General features: G+C 37.5%; 1 protein-coding gene across 1 annotated transcript in view; it reads left to right on the forward strand.

Annotated features, from left to right (window-relative positions):
- Positions 1-22133, forward strand: part of LOC114640186 — a gene marked incomplete at its 5' end in the record, with an annotated part of 39127 nt that extends 16994 nt beyond the window's left edge. The window contains 2 exons of the mRNA XM_028789116.1: positions 829-918; positions 17269-22133. Coding sequence (XP_028644949.1) covers positions 829-918; positions 17269-18063 — 885 coding nt within the window. The remainder of the gene's footprint in view (positions 1-828; positions 919-17268) is intronic.
- Between the last annotated feature and the right edge of the window lie 552 nt (positions 22134-22685).

Genomic DNA, 22685 nt, shown 5'->3' on the forward strand with positions numbered 1-22685 from the left:
CTTATAGAGCACCATCGTCAGCCTGAAGTAGGATTCCACCAGAGTCCAACTTTGGGGACCAGTGAGTCTGCTGAGTTTAATTTCAGAGCATAGGTGAGGGGTTGTTTAAAGAAATATGGGTGATCCCACAGCAGCTACACCTCAGGGAATTCTTACCCCACTGCTACCTAGATTGAGCTCCTTCTTAGTTAATACTCCAGAGAAAATAAACTCTAGCACTCCCTCAAGACAACAGCACCACAGTCATCCAGACAGAAGTTAGTGTAGCTGGCTGGAGGGTGCTGAAGTGTGTCTAGAATCTCAGATAAATTAGTGGAACCTTTCCACCCTGTCTAACAAAGGAATGTCACCAGACCCAGCCTTGAATTTATCTTGAAAGTAGTTACAGTTGGCCTGATGAATATCATGTGAGGGGCAGAGGACAGAGGTTTACAACAGCAGGGTCAAATAGACCAGAAAAGGAATATAATTTCTAGTTGTATTCTTTTTATGCCCTTAATTTTTACATATATTTTACATCTATATGTGATGTTATATACACACATAAAAATTATATATAGTGAGTTTTTTAGACAGTTTAATAAATTGCCCAAGAGAAAGTTTGATTATCTGAAATGTAGCCTACTGGCTTCTCTTAAGTACAGTCCCTGAAAAAGGAGAGACGACTGGATAGACTTTGATGTTTGGTTTAGGCATGTTTGCCATCAAAAGTATCTAGAGCTGCATTGTACTGTGCAACTTGATGAGTCGGCCTGTTCTTCCTATCACAGCCTCTAACTGCCTGTGTATGTGCAAAATTCAACCATTTTAAACATTTGTTTTCTCCAGGCAACCCGATGTAACTGCCACCAGAAATCTAAAGAGGGAAAGTGTACATATGCTGATAAATATACCCAGACGCCCTGGAGAAGAATTCCTGTAAGTCACCTATTCCTCACTCCTGCCCTTTGCTGTTTTGGTGTGTTGCTTTGATTTTTAATCTAACCACTAATAATTTTGAATCTGCCATAGCTATTTTTTTCTTTAGGTGTGAGTGGCTCTTTGCTTGCATCCTAGTTGTTAAGTGCTTTCCAAAGCTTCTATTGTGTGCTCTATACAAGCGAATGTGCTTTTACTAGCTTTTCCATTCTGCATTCTGTGGCCCATCTTATTTGAGTGTCTGCTCTTTTCTCATTGCATGCTTTTGTGGGGGTAGTAATACCGTTGTCCCACTTGTACAGTAGATCCCACCCTGAAGGTGTATGATAGCAAGAGCATACTCCCTTATGTGTTGAAACTTTTTGAAATAGGTTTTATTATAAACTATTGAGGGAATTAGGAAATATTAATACATGAAAACATAGTTAGGGTGTGGTTTATTAGAAACAGTTTGTTCTTTTTGAAAGTGTTATATATCAAGATATATTTAATGATAAAAGTACCTTGAATACCTGGAACTCACTTCAGGATGTCAGACATTATCCTATTGTATGGAGAAAGTAATAGACTTCTATAAATTAGAGCTTGATATACTTTGAGATTCCTTTTGTGTTTTATATTGTAACAGAGTCCTAGTAACACAGATTAATAGGAAAATATAACAACCAATATAGTTAATCCAACTAAGAAAACATAACTGTAAACCTTTAAAGTTTACAAAATTGTTACTTTTGTTTCTTTTTATATAATGTGTAATTGCATTCTTATGGGATAATGTGATGATAGAAATGAACTTACCTGAAGATCATCATGGTTCTTGAAGGAAAAGTGAGGAGTCAGAGAAGGAAATGCACAGATAGATGCAGACTCCTCGGTTCCTCAATAGCCAGTGGGACTACTGAGTCACTACTGAGTGCAAGATCTGTGTAGGCCAGAGGATTGGGAAGGTCTAGACAGATTGTAAGGGAGGGTGAAGGAGGCCCCTCACAGAAGGCAGATGGCATGCACAAAGAAAGCACAACTCTACTTTGATGCTAAAGGGTGTGGGAACTTCAATGCTTGGAGACAAGGCTGAGATGAAAGCTTATGTCTTGTGTCTCTACATGGGCATTTGATCTTTCTAGGGTCTCTAGTTTTCCCATAAGCTGTTGTAGCTTTAAACATTACAGGGACGTCATTAAACTTTTTAATATCCCTGGCTTCCCCGCCCACCTGCCTCACTGTTCTGAAACAAGATATTAATCTGCCTTTTTAAATAATTGGTACAGAACAATTCTGGTGTATTCCTGAGTCAGGTTTACAGTGATCTTGGGAAAAGTAAAGGTTAGGACTTTCGTCAAGCACTGTCAAAAATTCAGGCTTCCACTTTCACCATTACTTTTTTATAGGCATCACCTAGCCATGTTCCTTTGTTTTGGTGATGGGAATAAAAATCAAGGTGTATATATATAGTAAATGGCCTATTACATGTCTATAGCAAAGAAAAGGCTGGACAGTACTATAACTTAGGACTCCTGACTAGAGGCCCATAGTCCCTTATCCCCAAAGCACACACAAGAGCCTTGCCAGATGAGAGGTTTTGAAAATGAGAACGGGAGGATTGGAACATTCTTAACTAGAACAGCTAGTAAAGGTGGCAGGGGATGGAGGTGGCAACAGTAAGTGGACAGTTAGGCAGGAACACACACTCGTCCTAAGGAAAGTAGTGAAAGTTAGTGTGAAAGCTCATGGGAGTACAGAGTCAGAAAATCTAATCTCAGAATTACTGTAGTTTCACTGAGGTTTATTCAGTGAATAAATAAATCTGTGTTCATTTACTTCAATAATATTTATGTATCCAGTTAATAATGAGTTTACTGTGTGATCTTTTACCCCTCTTCATTGGGCTTCACTTGAAACACATTACTTTGGAAACAGTTACTATGATTATAGTGATTTTCTTTTCCCTCAAAAATTATACATTGTTCCAGATGTTGTTGTTGTTGTTGTTCTTCTTCTTCTTTTTTTTTTTAGATTTATTTTATGTGAGTACACTCTCACTGTCTTCAGACACAGAAGAGGGCATCAGATCGCATTACAGATGGTTGTGAGCCACCATGTGGTTGCTGGGAATTGAACTCAGAACCTCTGGAAGAGCTGACTGTGCTCTTAGTTGCTAGCCATCTCTCCAATCCTGTAGATTTTTTTTTTTTGTTTTTAAGTAGGAGTTCAGTATATTTAGACAAGGTTTAGGCAATACAAATGTGGGCATGCAGTGTGGTTCTTGTTTGTAAACTTTAGGTTTTTTTTTTTTTGGCAGAAATTTTAGAAATGAAAAGGCAATTTAAAAATCTTTTTAGTAAAGTTAATTTTTTTAAATCTATCTAGCCCTTTGAGAAGGTTGCAGATGATGATCTGTCGTCTTCATAGTTTTTTATAACATCTTGAGGTAGCTTAGTCATTTTTGACATTGCTACAGTCACTTGATTATTAGCTTGTACTTGTGAGAATTCCCTTTGCACATGATCAAAACATGAAGGAAGAAATCTGCCTACAGTGAAGGATGGAAAGGGTTGATGGCTGAGAGGCTTACTGACTAGGGTTTGTCGGTAGCCATGTTGGAGAAGGAAGGAAATGTGAAAGGTGGTAAGAGACAGATGCCTGAGGAGATGGCTGCCTGTGACAGCAGGATGGCGGAAAAGCAAGCACTTTGAAGCCAACATGACCCCAACCCACAGTAAGAAGCTTGCTTACTGTGACCAACAGTTTGCCTAGGTGCTAGTAATCTCGTCTCTCCCTTCACACAAGGAAACTAAAGCTGAGAAGAGCTTGAGTTCAAGTACTTGCACGATTCAGGAATGCTGTGGAAGGCTGGTGCTCTGAGAAATCAAAGTTCATCTTATTTTGTTTTTCTTTTTGTTTGAGACGTGGTTTCACAGTTTAGTCCTGGCTGCCTAGAATTCACTGTGAATACCAGGCTGGCCTTAAACCCGGCAGAGTTCTATATACCTGTGTTTCCTAAGTTTGGAGAATAAATCACCAACAAGCCCAACTGAAGGTTCATTTTAAATATATAAAGCTACAGAGCCAGCTGTGGTTGGTGCAGTCCTGTTGATCCCAGCGCTTGGAGGCTAGTATAACAGGATAGCCACAAGTCCAGAGCCAGTCTGTGCTTTATTGCAGACCTTGTTACTGTTCTCACAGGTAGTCTTTACTGATCCTTGTACTACCCCACTCTTAAGAACAGCATTATTTAATATTGAATTCCAATAATAATTAAACAAAAAGATACCATGAATTTGAGGAGTGGGAACATATAGGATAAATTAGGAGGAGGGAAATGATATGATTATATTTAATTGAAAAATTGTGAAATAAATAATTTGGATAAAAAACATAGGACAAGGATGAAATTCTATTACTCAGTGTATTTCCAGTATTTTTTAAAAACTGTTTAAGCTTAACATCTACAGATAGTCAGTTTGCACATTAAATTCCAAATTATTCTGACATATTCTTGTTACCAACCAGCCATTTGTCTGAACCTCTTAACTTACATAATTAAAAAAATTAACCCTCAATCTCCATCAGACAGCAAAGAAGGTCTAAAGGATCTATGTCGTATCGCATAATTAGCTGTCCTGGATTACTATTAAAACAAGTGTGGGAATATGCAGACTGTCATGTCCACATGGAAAGGCTTGATCAAGTTAAAACTCTGTTCACAGTTGCACCTAATTCTACTTTTCTCCCCTGGGTTAATAACTGAGTATTGTGTATGAGAGAGTCAAGGGAAATGATCTGGCATATATTTCAAAATGTCCTATTGTAATAATTTCTAACATAGAATAAATCTTATTAGTTCATAACACTGCATATAGGAGAGACATATACAACAATCAATTCAACAGTGGAATAATGTATGTTGTAAGCAGTCATTTTCCTGTTTGTGTAGTAGACTCATGATGTCAAGTTTTCCCAGTATAGTTTTATAAAATCAAAACCTGCCACAGATGCATCCCAAAAGGCATTGTTTTCTAAACATTAATGTTTATAATTTTATCAGCAAGAAACCTGGTTTTTTTTCCCCTTAGGCCTGGGAGATAGGATGTCAGAGTAACTGAAACAACAGTGTATCTTTCTGATTTCTCTTCTGAGTAATTTTCCTTGTGATTTTCTTTTGAGACCAATGTTTTCCTGATTTGGAGCCTGGACAGGATGATTGGTTAACATTTCTACAGTACTATCCTGATTTTAAACTCAGATTTGCCATGTTCCTCTTCACTGGGAGTTGCCATATTGCAACTCAGAGATATTGATGTATATATTTGGATATATTTGGAGATAGTTACTCAAAGGGAATTAAAAAATTATTTTGTTGCCAAATGGTCTTATTTATTTATATATTTATTTTAGTGTTGTATTTATATTTGCTACTCAAAAATGTTTGTGTGAAAATACACAGACATACACACACACAGAGACACATACACACACTCGCATCAATATTTGAACAAGTAACATTTGTGAGATGGTCACAGGGTTGCTTTTATATAGTGTAATGTAAATCATTTCAGGCATCAGGTTTTGCATGTGGCATATGCTAGCTACCTTTATAAAAACTGGCAGGAGCAACCTGTGCTTCTGAGAGTTCACGTTCTAACAGGTAGAAGTCTGCACACAGAAGATTGTTGTTCATATCTTACACTGTTTGTTAAAACAGCCGTGTTGTGCATCTTGTAGTTATATATGAAATCAGTACCTGATGGGAAGTGCTTTTCAAGGCCAGTAACATTATACATGGCTCTTATGGCCGTCTACTTACCTGTTTATAAGTACCTGTCATTCCTGTGGATTTACTCCAGATATGGGAAATATTTTTAAATCTGTTTTCAGTGTGCATTGGAAGAAACAATGTTGCTGTGAAGACTTAGAAAACAGGCTAAAGCAGCAGTTGGCTAGTTCTGGGACCATTTCATTTGTGTGTTATAGTTTTATCTGTGGGTAGCTTTTAATTTGGCTACAGTGTAAAGCTGAGGCAAAATGTGTTTCTGATTCTTTGGTGTTCAACATCTGACAATACAGATGTCTTCCAATTTTGATAAACATGATTATGTTAAATTAAGGACCTTTAGTAACTCATACTAAAAAGCATGCGGCACCTATGTCTTGCATGTCACACTATGTAAGAACTTATTGTCACAATATCCTAATTATTTCTAACCCTAGCTTTCTCTCTTTTTGTGTTCTAATCTTTTGAAAATCTATGACTTGAAAAATTTTTGTGCTAATGTTTGATTTCCTGATTCATAAATTAATATTTCTGTATATGAATACATATCATTTATTTTACCTTATAGTGCTCTTCTGCATAATAATAATCTGATACTTAAAAGATATATGATGGTGGGTTTAATGCATACCAGGCTTATTTGTGTGTTACCTACAAAGAGGTGTGGAGTTGTGACATATTTTCTGTAAGATATTTGACAAATAGATTTTGAGTTCTGTTGTGTTTTTAATTTGAGCTGCCTGTATGTTAAAAATGAAATTTATTCTCATTAACACTGTTATTGTGTTATTTTAAAAAGCATAAACAATGTGAGTTTGGTTTCTCTGGTTCCCTTCTTCATTATGCCTCCCCACCCCATCTCTTTCTGCACAGGGTGGGTATTCTGCTCCCTCCTTCTCTCCTTGGCAGGGCTCCTTCCAGGGGATGCCACGGACTGTTCCGCCGCACCGCAGACAGAGTGAGTCTGTGTCTCTCACTCCCATCCTGCTCTGGCTTCCCCTTCATGGTATTTCCCTGCTGCATGGCCCCTCCCTCTTCAGTACCTTCTTTCCCTCCCAGTAATCTGCAGGCACCTGCTCCATGAGCACTCCCTGTGCTCTCCTAACGTTTCCTTGACTGCATGCAAACAGACCTCCACTATGGCTTCCTGAAAGCTGCCAGAGGTTAATTTCACCATAATGCTGTTGAAACCTTTCACTCATGTCCCTCGACCTGCTGGCATGCATCTGTCTTTAAGTAGATCTTATCAATATCATGAAATATATAAGATAAAAATTATTTTTTACCTACTTATCTTTGAAATGTGCACAGATTTGATAGACAGATGCATACTGTTTAGGGGTCCAGCTAACTAGACCATTGCACACTTTAAATATCCCCTAATCAAAGGCTTTTAACAGTATTTAATTACCATCTAAAAAATCTTTTAAAAAATTTCAGGGCTGATTTAAAACCACTAATGTCTTTTATAATTTGTTAGCTGCTTCACAGTATAGAAGCAGTGTGTTTGAATATGCATGGTTTACTAACACTTTTAATGATTCAGTTATTACTCGACCTTCCACACGTCTTGACTGCTTTAGATTATGTATTTTACTATACCTGGTAAGTTGGCTGTATTTTATCTTTTTTTGAAAAGTCACCCCCCCCAAAGCTAATATTAAAAAGAGAGTCATTCAGAACTGGTTCTACACCTTCTCCATGGTGTATTCTGTGATTCCTACCATTTTTTCCACTAATTTTCCTTAGGTAAAGTATCAGGAGTCCCGAGGGGAATTTTAATCAACTTAGAATAAAATTTATTTTTTTTTGAAAAATTGTCTTTATCAAAATTATAAATAAGTTACATGAACTTCAGAAAAAAATAAGGATTAGTTCTATGATTTGGCTCTGTTAAACTCTCAGAATGAGTGGATATGTCTTTCTGTAGAGATTCTCATAGAATCCTCGTAGTCATAGTTACAGGATCATTACACACCTTTCAGCATCTCTCACTGAGTTCAAGAGGTTCTGTTGGAAGAGAAATATGTTTTAACTGCTATATTATCTGAGACTCACCCCTGTGGATAGGTGTTAACATATGCTAGCAAAGCTATTTTCCTACCTCCTTTAGGTTGTGTATGAGAGAGAGAGAGGAAGTAAGGCTATGAAGGCATAGGAATGAACCCAGTGGTTTTTCAGAGACAGCTAAGAATAGGTCTTAGGTTTCTTTCTATACTAAATGAACATTCAACGTTATTAGTACCTGTTTCTGCATTTGTGTAGTTTTCCGTTCCTAGCACTCAGTCTTTATAGAGGTTGATTATAAATAACAGATGAGAGTAAAGGAGTCTCTCTCATTGTAATGTTTCATTTTGAAAGTTCTTTCTCATGCGTGCTTGAGCATTGACAAGAGTGTACTATGTTTATCATCAAATACAGAGGCCAGGAGTGTGGTGGAGTCTGTAGAAGTAACAGTTTTGTTTTGAGTTTGAGTTGTAAGAGTGAGTGGTAGGTGTTAGAAGTGGTGGATACAATGTGGAAGTAAGCACACAGTGGTAGATACAGTATGGAAGAGAGCCTGCAGTAAGCACACAGTGGTAGATACAGTATGGGAGAGAGCCTGTAGTAAGCACCCAGTGGTAGATACAATGTGGAAGACAGCCTGCAGTAAGCATACAGTGGTAGATACAATGTGGAAGACAGCCTGCAGTAAGCACACAGAGCGTGAGAGCATCAGTTATTAGGAATATGTACCCAGTCCATTTCACAAAGCTCCACTGGCCAGAAATCTTGCTAAATTTAAGAGTAACTCTAGGAAATGGAGAGACGTATAAAAGTTCGTGGCTTTTAAATGGCTTTCTCTAGAACTGATGAGTTATATTCGTTTATACTTTTTATTAAAAATGAATACCAATTTTTACTTTGTGCTATCTTTCTTTTGATTTCAAATAATATTTTTATAGTCTACAGAAAATAATCTCTGTTTAGATATATAAAGACTCTTCCTGTTGTGTCTGTGGAGACTTCAGTCAAGTGGCATGAGTTACTTCTTCCACGCTAAAGCCCCCCAACATTGGATTGAGAATGATGCAATTCCTGCTGTAGAGAAGGAAAAATTAATTTAAAAAAATTGCTTCTGGCAATAGAAGGCCTTAATGACAAGCCAGATAGCGTTCCCTGCTACCCTTGTGCTTCAGAATCATATATAAGAATGACATCCATTTGTTGCTACACCTAACCTCAGAATTTTCTCTTACATATGTTACTTAAAATGACTTAGTAATACTTTGTATCTGTCTTCTGTGTAAAGCAGCTTACATGAAAAGGAATGGACACAAACCGTATAAGTACATCTCCATCTGTCCTAACAGTTCGGTTTCTGGATGTGTTTCTTGATGCCTAAATTTATATTCTAATAATTATATTTACCAGAATTACATCGAAATGTTAGAACTTATAGCCTGCCTATTTTCCAAAGCTTACTCTCTGCCTTTTCACTGTTTTTTGGCTCAAGAATTATATCTCAGTGTCCATATCCTTAATCTAATAATTAAATATTACATTTTAGAAATTATTTCCCAAAATATATAGAAGCATTTATATATAATTTATAAAATATAGTCATACATTTAAAAGGATAAATATAACATTGAATATGTAGATGTTTTATTTGAATTCTCACTTCATCTCCACATAACTCATAGTCTAATTAATTCTAATTTTATAGTCATAAATGTAAACCAATTAATCAGAGTAATGTTATAATTTGTTCAGGGTAAGTAAACACACTACAATTGAATTTCATTCTAAATCGAGAGCATCTTGCAATTTATTGTAGATGACCTTTGCTGTAAAATATAAAATTTCCTCTGATACACAATATAGTGGGCTCATTATAAAGGAACTAAAAGAACTAAAATAGTTTTGTGTACTTCCTTCTAGTCTTTTATAAGGTGATAGTTCCAGATACTTTTGAATCATATAAACATGTTTCACATAATATAACATGAAATCCTTCTTTTTTTGGTAGATGATGACAATGCATTTGAGAGTAATTATGATTGAACCTTTTTCTTCTAGTCCACATAGATTACTGCAGTGCAATTTATCTTTGTGTATAATCCAGTGCCAGCACTTCCTCAGGCGGAACCCTGGAAGGAAATCACTTGCTAAATGTTCTGTGTGTTCATTATGGGCAGTTACTATGCATATTCTAACTGCCAGACATGCTGATAGGTTTGATTTACATGGCCCAATGTGACTGACTCCAAGATGTGATGTTGGTCAACTCTGTATGCATGATTGCATCAGCTCATGCTTTTATGAGCAGTTACCTTTGGGAGTGACTTTTCATAAAAATAAAATATTTTGTTGAAATGGAAACTAAGGTAATTTCGTAGAAACTGAACTAACTCAATTGTACATTAAACAAGATTTTTTTGTGTAATATCATATAGCGTTTGTAGTCAATTTCAGATGGTATCTAGCATAGTTATTGGTTGGTTAATTAGAAATATGCACCTAACTTATGGTCTAGCAGGACTTCCCATAAACCTAGACATGTGTTAGTTTCTGTCAGTATGTGAACTTGTGGCAGGTGCAACATTTAGTATTTTCTGTCTGAAGCTTTTTGTGATGCCGTCTTTACAGATGGTAAAAGTGTTTCTTTAGCAAGCCCTTGTTGCTGAGGTGTTGTTTTGGCAAATCACACCCTATTGGTTACACTAGTGGCACTGTATTATTGTTAAACAATTCAGAAATTTTTTCCTACAGTACTCTAGATCTGCTAGGTAGATGTGATAGATTGTCTTTAAGAGATGGTTACATGGAGTCAGTCACTCTCAGTGACTGTGCCTCTGCAATAAATGCAGTGACTCTTAATCTCTTTGATAAGTCAATATGAATTCCATATTTCTGTAGTTTTTAAGTAATATACATATTAATCATATGTCCTCTTAGGTTTTTTTAAGATCTGGAGGTGCCCTTCTGAAATATAGAAGACAAAAGAGTATTCCTGGTTTCCAAAATCACTGGGAACTATGAATGGATTTATTTGAAGCTATTTATAGAGGGACTTAGTTAAATATTTTTTGCCTTCACAGTGATGTGTGGAAGGTCATATATCATTTATAACATCATTTCTAAGTTAAAGTTCAGTTAGTTATCTTAAAGACCCTTATTCCCATTGTAGCACTAGAAACAAACTAGCAAATTCTAAGTTTATTTAGCTTTATACTGTGCTATTCGTTTTCTAAATTACTTTTTTTTTGTTTTACTTTTTTCTATCTTCATAAGGGATTATATGAGGCCTAATCTCCTTAGGTTTTTGGAATATTAGTATTAAGTTGTTTTAAAATTCTTTTCAGTATTATGTTTGGTAAAATTCAAGTGATCCCTTTGTATAAGAAGTGTTAAATATTCTTTTCTATGAACATGAATATTTGTACTAACTTGTACACCACTTTAGCAACAAAGTATAAATATATCAAATGTGATTCATCATGTGCAAATATACTTTTTACAATAATGAGTAATGCTTAGAAAAACAGGCAGAGCAGATACCCTTGGCTGCTGCCCAGTCGTGGCGATTCTCAGTGTTCTGTCTGGTCTCTGATGCCATTGTCCTGTCTTTTTCTTGTCTCTGCTCTCCCATTGTGCCATTGGCAAGGAGTTGAGAAGTTAGTCCATTACTTCTCTGACAAAGCGTGGTACAGTACAATTTCAGATTTTTCCTACCACCTTCCTCATGGTCACATTTTGCTTTTCTGTTTTTTTCCCGGTTTGCATGGTGCATGTCAGAGCCTGCATGCATGAGATTACAGGCATGTTACAGGTGGCTCCATTTCCATCTTCCCTTTAAATATTAAAGTGTATTTAATAATAACAACAAACTTGTATGTAGCCCCGAAAATGATTGTAGGTATTTCATGTCTATTACATAATAGCAATTTTATACTTGATTATTTCCTGTTTTCTACTTTTCAGACTGTGGAACATTTTTACTCAGGTCTTGACACTTTTGCTACCATTTTTTTCTGCTAGTAACTGGAGGGGGAAGGATGCTTAGGAAATGCAGCATGATAATTCTAGAGACTTTGGGGTTGTGATGAAACCGTAATGATGAAGAGCTTCCCTTGAGGTTTCTTTCAGTGAGTCACCGTGGAGCCACCTCTGTCCAAACAGACTGTTCCACCAGTGGGTTTGGGCTTGGTGTGCCTAATTGCTATCCTTTCTAGGTGAGAATCAACTCAGAAGCAAGTGGGAAGCTTTTCAGGAAAGCTGTTACCTGTATGATGGTATTGAATATGTAGATTTTATATATTTTTATATTATATATATATTGTATATTGTATATTCTGAAATCCCATGAATTTATAACTGGTAACCAAATAATATGACAGTGATGTTTTAGTGCTACATTTAAAAATCTCTGATGCTTTAAAATAGATCTTTGCCACGAGATGTGTGAAATTTGAACATTACCTCATTAAACATCTGTGTACCCATTTAGAAAAAGAAGAGGCTAATAACCTTCCACTCAGAGGCTCAGGAAAAGTAGCCAGCATATTTGTAAACTTGGAATTGGGGTTTCTATGCTTGGGCAGAAGGAAACCCCTGCTTCCTAGTCTGAAGTTTAACATTTCTCTAGTATTTGTAAATGCCTTGCATTTGTTAGGGGCCTGATAGTTATGCATTTCTTTGTAGAAATTTAATTACAAAATTTCATTTCAGGGCACTGTGATGATTTGCTCAGTATCTCACCAACTGTAAGGAATAGATGCAAAACTCAAACTAACATCAGTCTGAATCTAGAAGCTGAGTAATTCAATGAATTCTGTGTTTGACTAACTAGCTCCATCCGATAAGTTGTTCAAAATTTTAATATACTTTAATGCTCTAACTCTAGTTCTTCAGTCAGGGAGGAAATAGAGGAGTCTTAGGTTTGATGTCATAATACGCGTGGCTGCTGTTGATTTAAACCATAGCTGTGGCTAACTGACTGAACCATGCATTTGAACCTAGAAACTTCATGTTTTGTAGTAAGTAATTTGTTTTCATATGATAAAGATCTTGGCTATTCTACCAGGTCCAGTTACAAAAGACATATGCCTGAACCTCTCCTGCTTATACTCTCTAATTATCATAGGAGACACGTGTGTCAGGAAGCACTGTGCTAAGTGCTTCGCATGTGTAGTCAACTGTTACAGCTGGAATAGAGAAACAGCTAAATGCCTGTTGAGATAAATTTTTCCAGTCTCCTAAGCCAGAAATACCTATTCAAATTAAAACAAAACAAACAAAAAAACCACTTAGCCATGCTAAGCTCCTAGGTCATTATGAAAGATACTTCTGTTCAACTTAATATGTAATTAACATCAAACATTTAAAGGAAAGTGGGATTGTTTTTTATTATCCAGACTTATTTGTCCATTAATTTGTAGAGGTTAATTTTTATTTAACCATTAATGATCTATTATTGACATAGCCAGTCATCTTTGCTAGTTTATGTTCCATTGAGCCATTCTTGAATACACAGCTAATATTCCCTTGCTCATTACATGGCAAACAAGTATTCAGTCACCATTATGGAACAAATACCAGGAGCGCTGACTAGTATGCAAAACAAAGTGTCATAGCGCTTGCACAAGAGACTCGTCTCCAGTTATCCTTGCAAGCAGTCCAAATAGGCATCTGAGGTCATTGCTAAAGACTACCATCAAGCCTTTGCACAGTTCCCCAGTAGTGCCTATTGCTGGCAGTGTCCTTGACACATAACTGCTTACCCTGAGGAATTTGTAGAATCTGTAGAATTTGCAGAGCTTGTAGAGTAGTGAGTAGAGTTTATTTAAAACTCTTCTATGAGACTTTCAGTTGTAGAGCCCAGGTAGAGGGTCTGAACATCAGTCTACATTTGAGAACTTTCCTACCAAACCTTCCACAAGTTCCAAGGACAGACTACTAAGTCTCACTCATCTGTTACTACAGGAGGATTTCTGAATCCCCCAATGGTGCTTAGATTTTTGTTGCCTTATGTTATGGGTCGTGTGAGCATCTAAAGGCCATGAAGTGCAAGGAGTAGTTGGTACTTCCTGGAAGACCTTGCCTAGATAGCAGAAAGTACTGTGAATTTCCTTCTCCTCAAATCTGGTTGACCTGTCTTACTGCCCAATAGTATGCTGATTTTATACTTCAAACTTTACTTGAGCTGTTGGTGATAGCTCAGTTGGGCTGTTGATAGCTCACTACCTGACTAAATACTTAGAGGTTCATCCCCCCATTGAGTATCTCCAGTTCCACCAAAGTGAGATCCTGAAGTGCTCTGAATCCTCAGAACTCTGCTTAACATTCGTTAGGAACTCTCATCATCCAGCATACTGAGTGAGGTAGCTTGGCGAGTGCTTGTTGGCACCAGCCTTGCCTGCTCTCCCAGCAGTGCTCTCTCCACATTATCATAGCATCTAAGTGAGCGAATAGTGTGATTTTTTGTTAGTCCTGATCATGAAGCAGCCTACGTCTCAGCAGTCCTTCCTTTCCTGTCTACCTGGCGATTTCCTGCTCTCCCTTTAAAAACTCAGCCCAGCCATTTGTACATTTTGTATGTTTTCTCTCCAGTTGGACTTTTATTTTCTTTTGGATCACATGTTGTCAGAAGTGGCTTTGTTGTTGACTTTGCCTGCTCTACTCAAGGAGCTCTGTCAAGCATAGGGATTGTTGAGTGGCCTCCTCTAGGTTTTCTCACTCTAGCACGATGCAATTTAATACACAATGGTGTTTTGAAGCTGTTAGTGGGTAGCTTGTTGTTAGTGCCAGTCCAGTCCATGGTAGGAGGCTTCGCCTCTTTGACTCTTCCTTGAAAGAGACCTTTACTCTTCATAATGGCGGAACTTCCCAAATTACAGTTTTTAAACATAAGGCAATCATTTTAGGAGAGGGAAATTAATTATATTACTAAAAATAATTTTTTATGAAATGTAAAGTTTGTATTACTTATCTTATAAAAATCACTGTTTATTTCTGATTAGATGATAATTTAGACTTTATTTGTGTAACTGTTTAGTCTTATTCCCCTCAGATAAAAACTTAGCATGCTATATCTTAGAAGCTTTGTCACTTTCTGTCTTGTAACTGGAGTTTTGTTCCATTGAATACGTGCAGCGCAGCCTTCTGTGTATTTCTCTCTAAGAAGTAGGGAACATGAGTAATCAGCACTGTGAGTGGACATCTTGTGTTCAGTCAGTGGCCTGAACTAGGATTCTACAGAGTGGAGTGGCGGCTCTGACTGCTCTGTCTTAACAAGAAAAGGAAATTTTTGCAGGCCAGGAGCACGTTTTTGTTCCTAAGGCAGTAAACGTATTATTAAAACATCATTATTAAAAATTGTCCCTTATATTTTCAGTTTTTAAATTGCTTTAAGATCTTTTTCATTGGTATGAGAAAACTTTATTCTGTTTGGAGGTGAGAAAAGAAAACAGAGGCCCTGTGCTTGGCCATTAGTGCTGCTCTTTTCTAGGCCCCGCCTTGGGGAGATCCTGACTTCCTTAGTAGGGCCCTGCTTGATCTATTAGATCATTTTGACATTTGTGATTACTTTTATATGCTTACTAGAAAACCTTCAGGAGAATCCACTGAATTTCAGTACCTTTCATGTTAGACATTTTATTCATCTCTATGATAATAGGCTGTTAAAAAAACTGTCTTTGAAGTCTGGGATAGTTAGCTTTAGGCAGTGATTGGCTTAGCTTTATTTTAAACATTCCACAGTCAGAGTTAATGTTAGTATTTATTTTTCTGTACAGATTAATTTTGACTATTGTTTTTCCTTCTAAAGTTTTTTTCTTAAAGACCTCAATGAATGCATACAAGCGGTTTGATCATTCTTAACCGCTCAGTTCTTCCCACCTCTCCCAGATTTGCCTTCATCTCTTCATCCCAACCTTGTACTCTTTTTAAAGAGTAAAAATAAAATAACTTGTCAGTCCAATTTGTGTTGCCCATGTTCTCCTTGGTTTATAGCCTTCCACTTCAGCTTGGCTAACCTACCAGGAGTAACATCCTTAAAGAGAATGGATACCTTCCCCCAAAAGCTGTCAGCTGGTTCAGTGTTCCACAGGAGTTAGAGCTTGTGGGCCCCTCCTTCCTCCATGCTGGAGCAATGACTAACATGATATCTTATGATTCCTCCCCAACTTTTAAAGTACCAGGCCCCCCTCAGCCGTCCCTTCTGAGGGCTGATCCTGTTCTCAGTCAGTCCTAGCCATGCCACTCCAGTCTGTCTCTGCTGACCCTGGGCAGCCACTTCCAGTGCTGGCCAAAGAGTAACAGAACACAGTGATGCAGTCCATTCCTGCAGCAGGGGTGCTGAGAGGCACTGTGTAGTTTTCTTTGTAGATTAGCATAGTAGAAAGTATTTCATTAGTAAAAAACTATTTATTAAAATTCACATTTCAAAACCAAAGTATGTGAAACTTTAGCCCAAAATATTAAATAGAAAGTATATGTCTGAGAGAGGAAATAGTTACTGATTGTTTTACCCATGTTAGTTTGTACCTTTTAGAAAAACAAGAAAACAAAAAAAAACCTAAAAATTAAAAACTGGATAGCCAAAAATAAAGGATGTCATGTGTTCTCTTGAGTTTGTCAAGGTGTTGTCTCAGTAAGCTGCTGAAGGCACACAAGGCTACATAGCCTTAGGAACTTGTCTTCTGTGCTTGCTTCTAGTTCCAGATGCTTGCATCTCTGTATTCTCTCAACTGTCACTGAAAAGACTTTTAGCTTCCTGGGGACTCCAAGGGTTGAACTTAGTGCTTTGCACATACTGGGCTAAGTGTAAGCTCAGGATGTTTTTGTGTAAGTTATTAGAATTTCATATAAACTAATATGATAGTCTTTTACTCTAAACCTTATATTTGGTAATTCTCAAAAGGGATACAGCATTTCACAATAAGCATTAAAAAACGAATTTTAAAATGCATAATAGCTAGAGAAATGACTCTATGGTTAAGAGCTCTGAATGCTCTTGCATAGGACCGGGATCAGTTCCCAAGCACAGGGCACCTTAGAACCGCCTGTAACTTTAGTTCCAGGGGATCTGATGCCCTACTTTAGCCTCTACAGTTACTCACATGCAGTTACAGGCACACACATGGTGCACATATGCACATGTATGCAAGACAATGTGTATAAAATAAAGTGGGTGATATGCTGAAGGTTACCTTTAGATGTGAGTGCCACCTAAGAAAATTAAATCAAAGTGCTACTGGAGTGTCTTCTGGATCTTGTGTAGGTAAGGTTGAAGATAATAAATCCAATGGAGCAGGGATTCCCAGCCCCCTTCAGTAAATACTTAAAGATGTTCTTTTGTCCCATTTAAGTTTGGATCTTGTTCAGTGTTTGCTGCTTCTATCATTTTTGTTTGCATTATCATTTTTATATGTGTCATGAGTTTGCTTGGATATTGCAATTCATTCTTTAAAAAAAATCACACATTTTCCATATTAAAGTATAAGTTGCAGTTTTGCTTAATTATAATTAAACTTGCATTAATTTTTGGTAAATTTCTAATATAAATTGTTGGTACTGTTTTTAAATTTTAACAGCCTCAAGTACTACAGCCTTCCAGCAGCCTTCCCAGATCTACAGACCACGCCCAGGGAAAATTAATAAAGTCACAACGTATCGAGGCCCACAGTGACTGTGCAGTCCAAAGCATGTGTCCGGGTGGTGCACATCCAGATGGAAGCTTTGCACATGGCTTGCAGCAAGACAGCAGCCATGGTTTGGAAGAGCATCCTTTTTCGTCAAGCCCAAAGTTCCCAGTGGATGTGGTGAGGGACACACCTTCTGAAACGAACCTGAGCATGACTCGGAATGCTCAAGAGCCTTATCATTTGGCAGAGAAAAAACCTAGTGACATGCAGTTTGTAACTTCTCCTCCTCAGACCTCTTCCCAGTCAAGTACAGTGGACCAGACTAAGAGGGGTGGAAGAAACCAATGTCCTCAGCCCAAGTCCTTGCAGCTTTTAAAGCCGTCCAACTTGAGTTCTTTGACACCTCCTCCAGATTCTGACTCATCACCAAGTAGAACTTCCACATGTAAGAAGGCACCAGGAATCACCCCATGCAATTCAAAACATCAGCCAACATCGAATCAAAACAATCTTGCAAATCATTCGAATCTGAAAGCATCTAAACTCCGTCCCCCTTCTGGCTCTTTCAAGCAAAAACAAATAAGCAATCCCCCAGTAGAGCCTCAAAACTTCCAGGCCAAGACAAGCATCCCAAGGCCGTTATCACAATCGAAGGAACTGCATGCTCCACACAGCAGTTTGCATTCTGGGGATTGTGTAGCCTCTAATCGATATTCTCGTCTTCCTAAACCAAAGATACATTAAGTGCATAGCCATCACCTGCCAATTTGTCCTTTGAAAACAGTCTGCTCTCTAATAGCTTTATGTGCAGCTTATTACTATGTTGGAGGTTCCATTTCAGCAAATCTTAAAATTAAAATGCAGAAGCTTCTACTAGTTTGGTTCTTCCATTTTATATCCTGGTTGAATTACATACCATTTGCACATACTTGTCTCAGGTAAACACAAGTTTACTTATCCATCTCAGAGGCCTAAGTTCCTCTTCATGCTATCCAGCCCTCTTTCTACATACCGGAAAAGTCAGAATATTCCATTTATCAGGCAAGATGTGTACTTTGCTTATTTAGTCCTGTTGTGGTATGTAATAACTGGTTGTTAGAATCTGACCCCTATGCATATTCCTCTTGTGAGTATGGCTGCTATTTTAACTAAAGATCCATAATGATGATGGAAGGTAGTTTTCTGTAAGCAGGGTTCTGGCCAGGTTTTGTGTATTTATGAGGTCTATGCAAAAGGTCCCCAATAAGGAAAGACCAGGCTTTTAGTGGAGGAGTCTTTACCAATTTTATCTCTCCTTTCTAGGATCAATAATCTAGTCCTCCATTTATCAGACAAATTCCCATGCTGACAGTTGTCATTGTTCTATGTTGCTGTTACATCTCATTTTACACACACATTTACTATTTGCTTACATTGCTGCTGGGTAAACTTGGAGAGCTTGAGATGCCTATGGTATATCAGTTGTAACCTCTGTTGGGGCTAGAATTTTGTACTGGCAATTGAGTTTTCACTCTTATTAACTTATGGATCCATCGTACTACTTTCAAGTTTCCATAACATACATTGAAAATTTAAAATTCTTTATTATAATACTTGTATTTATTGACTTTTTCCTGATGTCTGAAGACTGGAATAATGGACTTGAGATATTTGCACAAAATTTTGATGGGATATAAAAGATGGTTTTAAAGCTTATTTTCTATAAAAAATGAGTTAAAACATTTTAAGAAAAATATATCAATTTAAGACTATCATAATAAGTCACTTTTCTGGGTTTCTTAAGTTTCTCTTTTCTTTCGGTGGAAGGTGGAATGACAGTTTCTTGAAAAGTAGATTTGGAGGAAAATTAATTTGTAGGTAGGAAAGAATACTTTCTTAAGAGAGATTATTCCAGATGTCCTATGGAAGGTAGCTGTGGGTTAAGAGAGATTGCTCCAGATGTCATATGGAAGGTAGCTATGGGCCTCCAGGTAACCAGCTGTGCTCCTGGCCGCTTCTCAAGCAGTCGAGTAAATTTATCTCATGTTTGCCCAAATCATGCCATCTTTAGGCTGGTCATAGCTTGTTTAATTCACATTAAGATTTCTCAGAAAGATAACATTACAGGATTAGTATCTGATAAGCTGACCAAAAAATTTATCAAAAGGAATTATGGCCAAAACAATTAAATGACTTTCTTTTTAAAAGTACCTAGGTCACAAAGAGAAACATGACATCAAATGCATTTGTGCAAAGTTGCAAAGTCACATCTGCTGCCATTTGGGAGCAGTCTTCCCTTAAATGTCAGAACCCATCAAGTAAATTCGCCATTTGGAGATGCAGACCTTTTTCCAGTGTGGGAACAGGCGAGTATAGTCTCACCCCACACCGTGTTAGTCGGAGGAAGCTCAGGACATGCTGCACATGGCTGAGGTGGGATGGAGTCGTTGCTGCTGTGGGCAAAAGCACTTAACTCTTGATCATGACAGGGAGCCAGGCTGGCTACAGGTACATGTGGGCACATGCGGTTTCTCCTCACGGAGAATGAAAACTAATCGAATCTCATGTCTGGCACATCAGCCACAGTCATACTCTAGTCCCTGCAATAGAACATACTAATTAATGTGTTAGGTTTTTTTTTTTAATTAGAGACTTGTATAGATTTTATGGAATACTTCCACAAATTGGTTTATCCTTGAAGGAAAGTTTGAATTTTTAAATTTATTTATAACCCTGTTGTCTGAGGGAAATGTCTTTGGTGTCTATTATATTAAATTGTTGTGTCCAGTAATTTCTTTATTCTAATATTTGTCCCACTTTAATTTTTTTCTCCCTGATAAGTTTGTAGAAATATTTATCTACCAGTTCACTCTCTCTATATCTTTGTTGGGCCTTAGTCTTGATAGAGAAGATAGGCAGGCTTATCAATATATTTTGTTTTCTTTGAGATAAGAGCCTCACATAATGCCAGGCTGGTCTCTAACTCACTGTGTAGCCAAAGATAAACTTGGATTTTTGATCTCCTGCCTCCATCTGCAGAGTGCTGAGATTACAGGCGTGCACCACCACACCTGGTTTTGTGTGGCACTGGAGACTGAATCTAGGGCTCAATGTGTGCTCGGCAGGCACTCTACCAAGTGAGCTACATTCCCAGCCCTCGTCACTATGCCTTTGAAGCATGATGTGTGCTTCAAGTCTATCACCCAGAGAAAATATCTAGGATGCATTCACAAATAACATAGACTACTGGCCTGCAGTTTTCTGGAAAAGCTGCAAGAATATCATTCTGTCTGCTCCTAGTAATACTAAGCAGTCCAAATGAGGGCCCAGCACTGCTGAATAAGCAGACATCACTTTCTCAGTGTGCCTCATTCTCTTGAATGCGTCTGAAAAGCAATGCAACTCGATGCCAACTGTCCTCTGCAGGAACATAGTTTACTCACTGTTCTGTCAGTAAACACAGTGAGAGGAGGTGAATTCTAAGTCCCAAGGGTGAGGTTGGTTAATTTTCACATGTATGAAAGAGAAAAGAATATACAGAATTAATTACTTGGCTTTTTAACAGGATGCTTGGCTGTTTTTTGAGCTAGAGTTTTGCTATGTAGCATTGAGTTTGTTCAAGGAAAGCTTGGTCTAAGATGTTCATTGGCATAGGTACAGGTGATTTCAAGGCATCCGACAAAGGATTATAGAGTTGTATCATTGGAAGATTTCTAAACACAGACTTCTCTACTTGTTACTTTTCTTCTGGGTCTTATTTTTTATTCATACAGTGTTTTCAGGCACACTGACAACGGTTGGCTATATTTATATAGATGTTAGGGAACTTACTAAGCATTTTAGTAAGTAAAAATTTGAATATGAAAGAAAATATCAGATATGCACTTTAAATGAGCTTAATTGCTTGCAGTCGTGCCTGAAGTATCACGATGCCTCCTCTGGGTGTGGCTTTGTTTAGTGAAATGAATTTTTCTGTAATTGTTGCTGTTTGAAGGTAGCTGTACAGCTTTTCCGAGAACTGTATCCCAGCATGCCACTTTGCCCATGATAGCACTAAGTTTTCTTTGAATGTCCATCATCCCCTTAAGTATTTTACTCAGTGTATCAAGACAACTTGATCCCAGTAACTGTCACTTCCGAGGTTCTGTGCCATAGATGGTGTTCCAGATGCAGGTGGCTTCCTGGTTTTACCACCAGAGTGATCCTACCAGCTTCCTGAGTTGCACTTTGGGGTCAAAAGTACAACTTTTGTTCAGTAAGGCTGCAACAGCATTTCCACTCTCCAGTCTCCACAGCAGCTCCCGTGTTGCTGAGCTAGCTTGGGTAGTTAGGTTTGCATGCGTATGCACACATTTGAAAATGAAGTATAGCCGTAATATACACACATGGGATTTTCCTTGGGGTTGATCATCTGCTCGTTTCCTCATTCAATGCTTACGTTCTGTTTTCTGTTGGTCTCTCCACGGGTCCCTTTAACTTTCTGCTGCAGCAATTTGAGAGGATACATTTGGACAAATGATTATGAGGTCCCTATAATTGTGTAATTGATTATAAAGATTGTGTCTTCACCTTGTTGAGTAAAAGCTGCCCCTTTCTTCCTGGTAGAGCATTGCCTTGATGAGTAATGCTGGCCTTGAGAACTTGGTCATGACGGACTAAAACCAGAAACAGTGTCTGCAATGTTCTCCTCCTATTGATTTTACAATCCAGTTCAGAGTACATAATGTATATTAGAATTTGCCTGTAAAATGAATTATGGAAACCAGATGTAAAATCTCTTTCCTGAAAGTGTTGGCTTAGTAAATAAAAAATAAAGTTCATAATTATAAAAATGTGCTTGTCTCCACAGTTTGTTTTCTCTAATCTCCTTTCCCCACTAACATACAGGATACTGCTATTTTCAGATTCCGATTTTCATTTACAAGCTCCCCTCCACACACGTTAGACCTGGTATTCCAGGACTGAGCAGTTGCTCCACGTCCTCACTGATTGCAAGGCTCGTGCTTTCGTTTCTATCTGAATAAATACCTGCTTTAAGGAAATATTAGGATGGATTATGATAGTCTAAAGAAACTACCTCAATTATAAATTATACAAGGAAGAAAATGTCATATTAATTTTTAATCATTTTTGACAGTACATATACAAAATAATTCTTTGAATGAAAAACTTGTTTAATACAATTTCACATACAAATAAGGAATGTATAATTTGTATTTCCTAATCACATAAGCCATGAAAAACTGATATAAGGATAATATCAGTTGTATTGATCTAAAGTAGAGATTTATATGTGTGTGTGTGTACATTTATATGTATATATGTATATCCCAGAAAGAGTTGAGGGACACTTCATTACTAAGTTTGACATTGGCATTTTCTGTGAC

This window comes from Grammomys surdaster, unplaced genomic scaffold (assembly GCF_004785775.1).
Source record: "Grammomys surdaster isolate TR1022 unplaced genomic scaffold, NIH_TR_1.0 125789, whole genome shotgun sequence".
NCBI classification, from domain to species: domain Eukaryota; kingdom Metazoa; phylum Chordata; class Mammalia; order Rodentia; family Muridae; genus Grammomys; species Grammomys surdaster.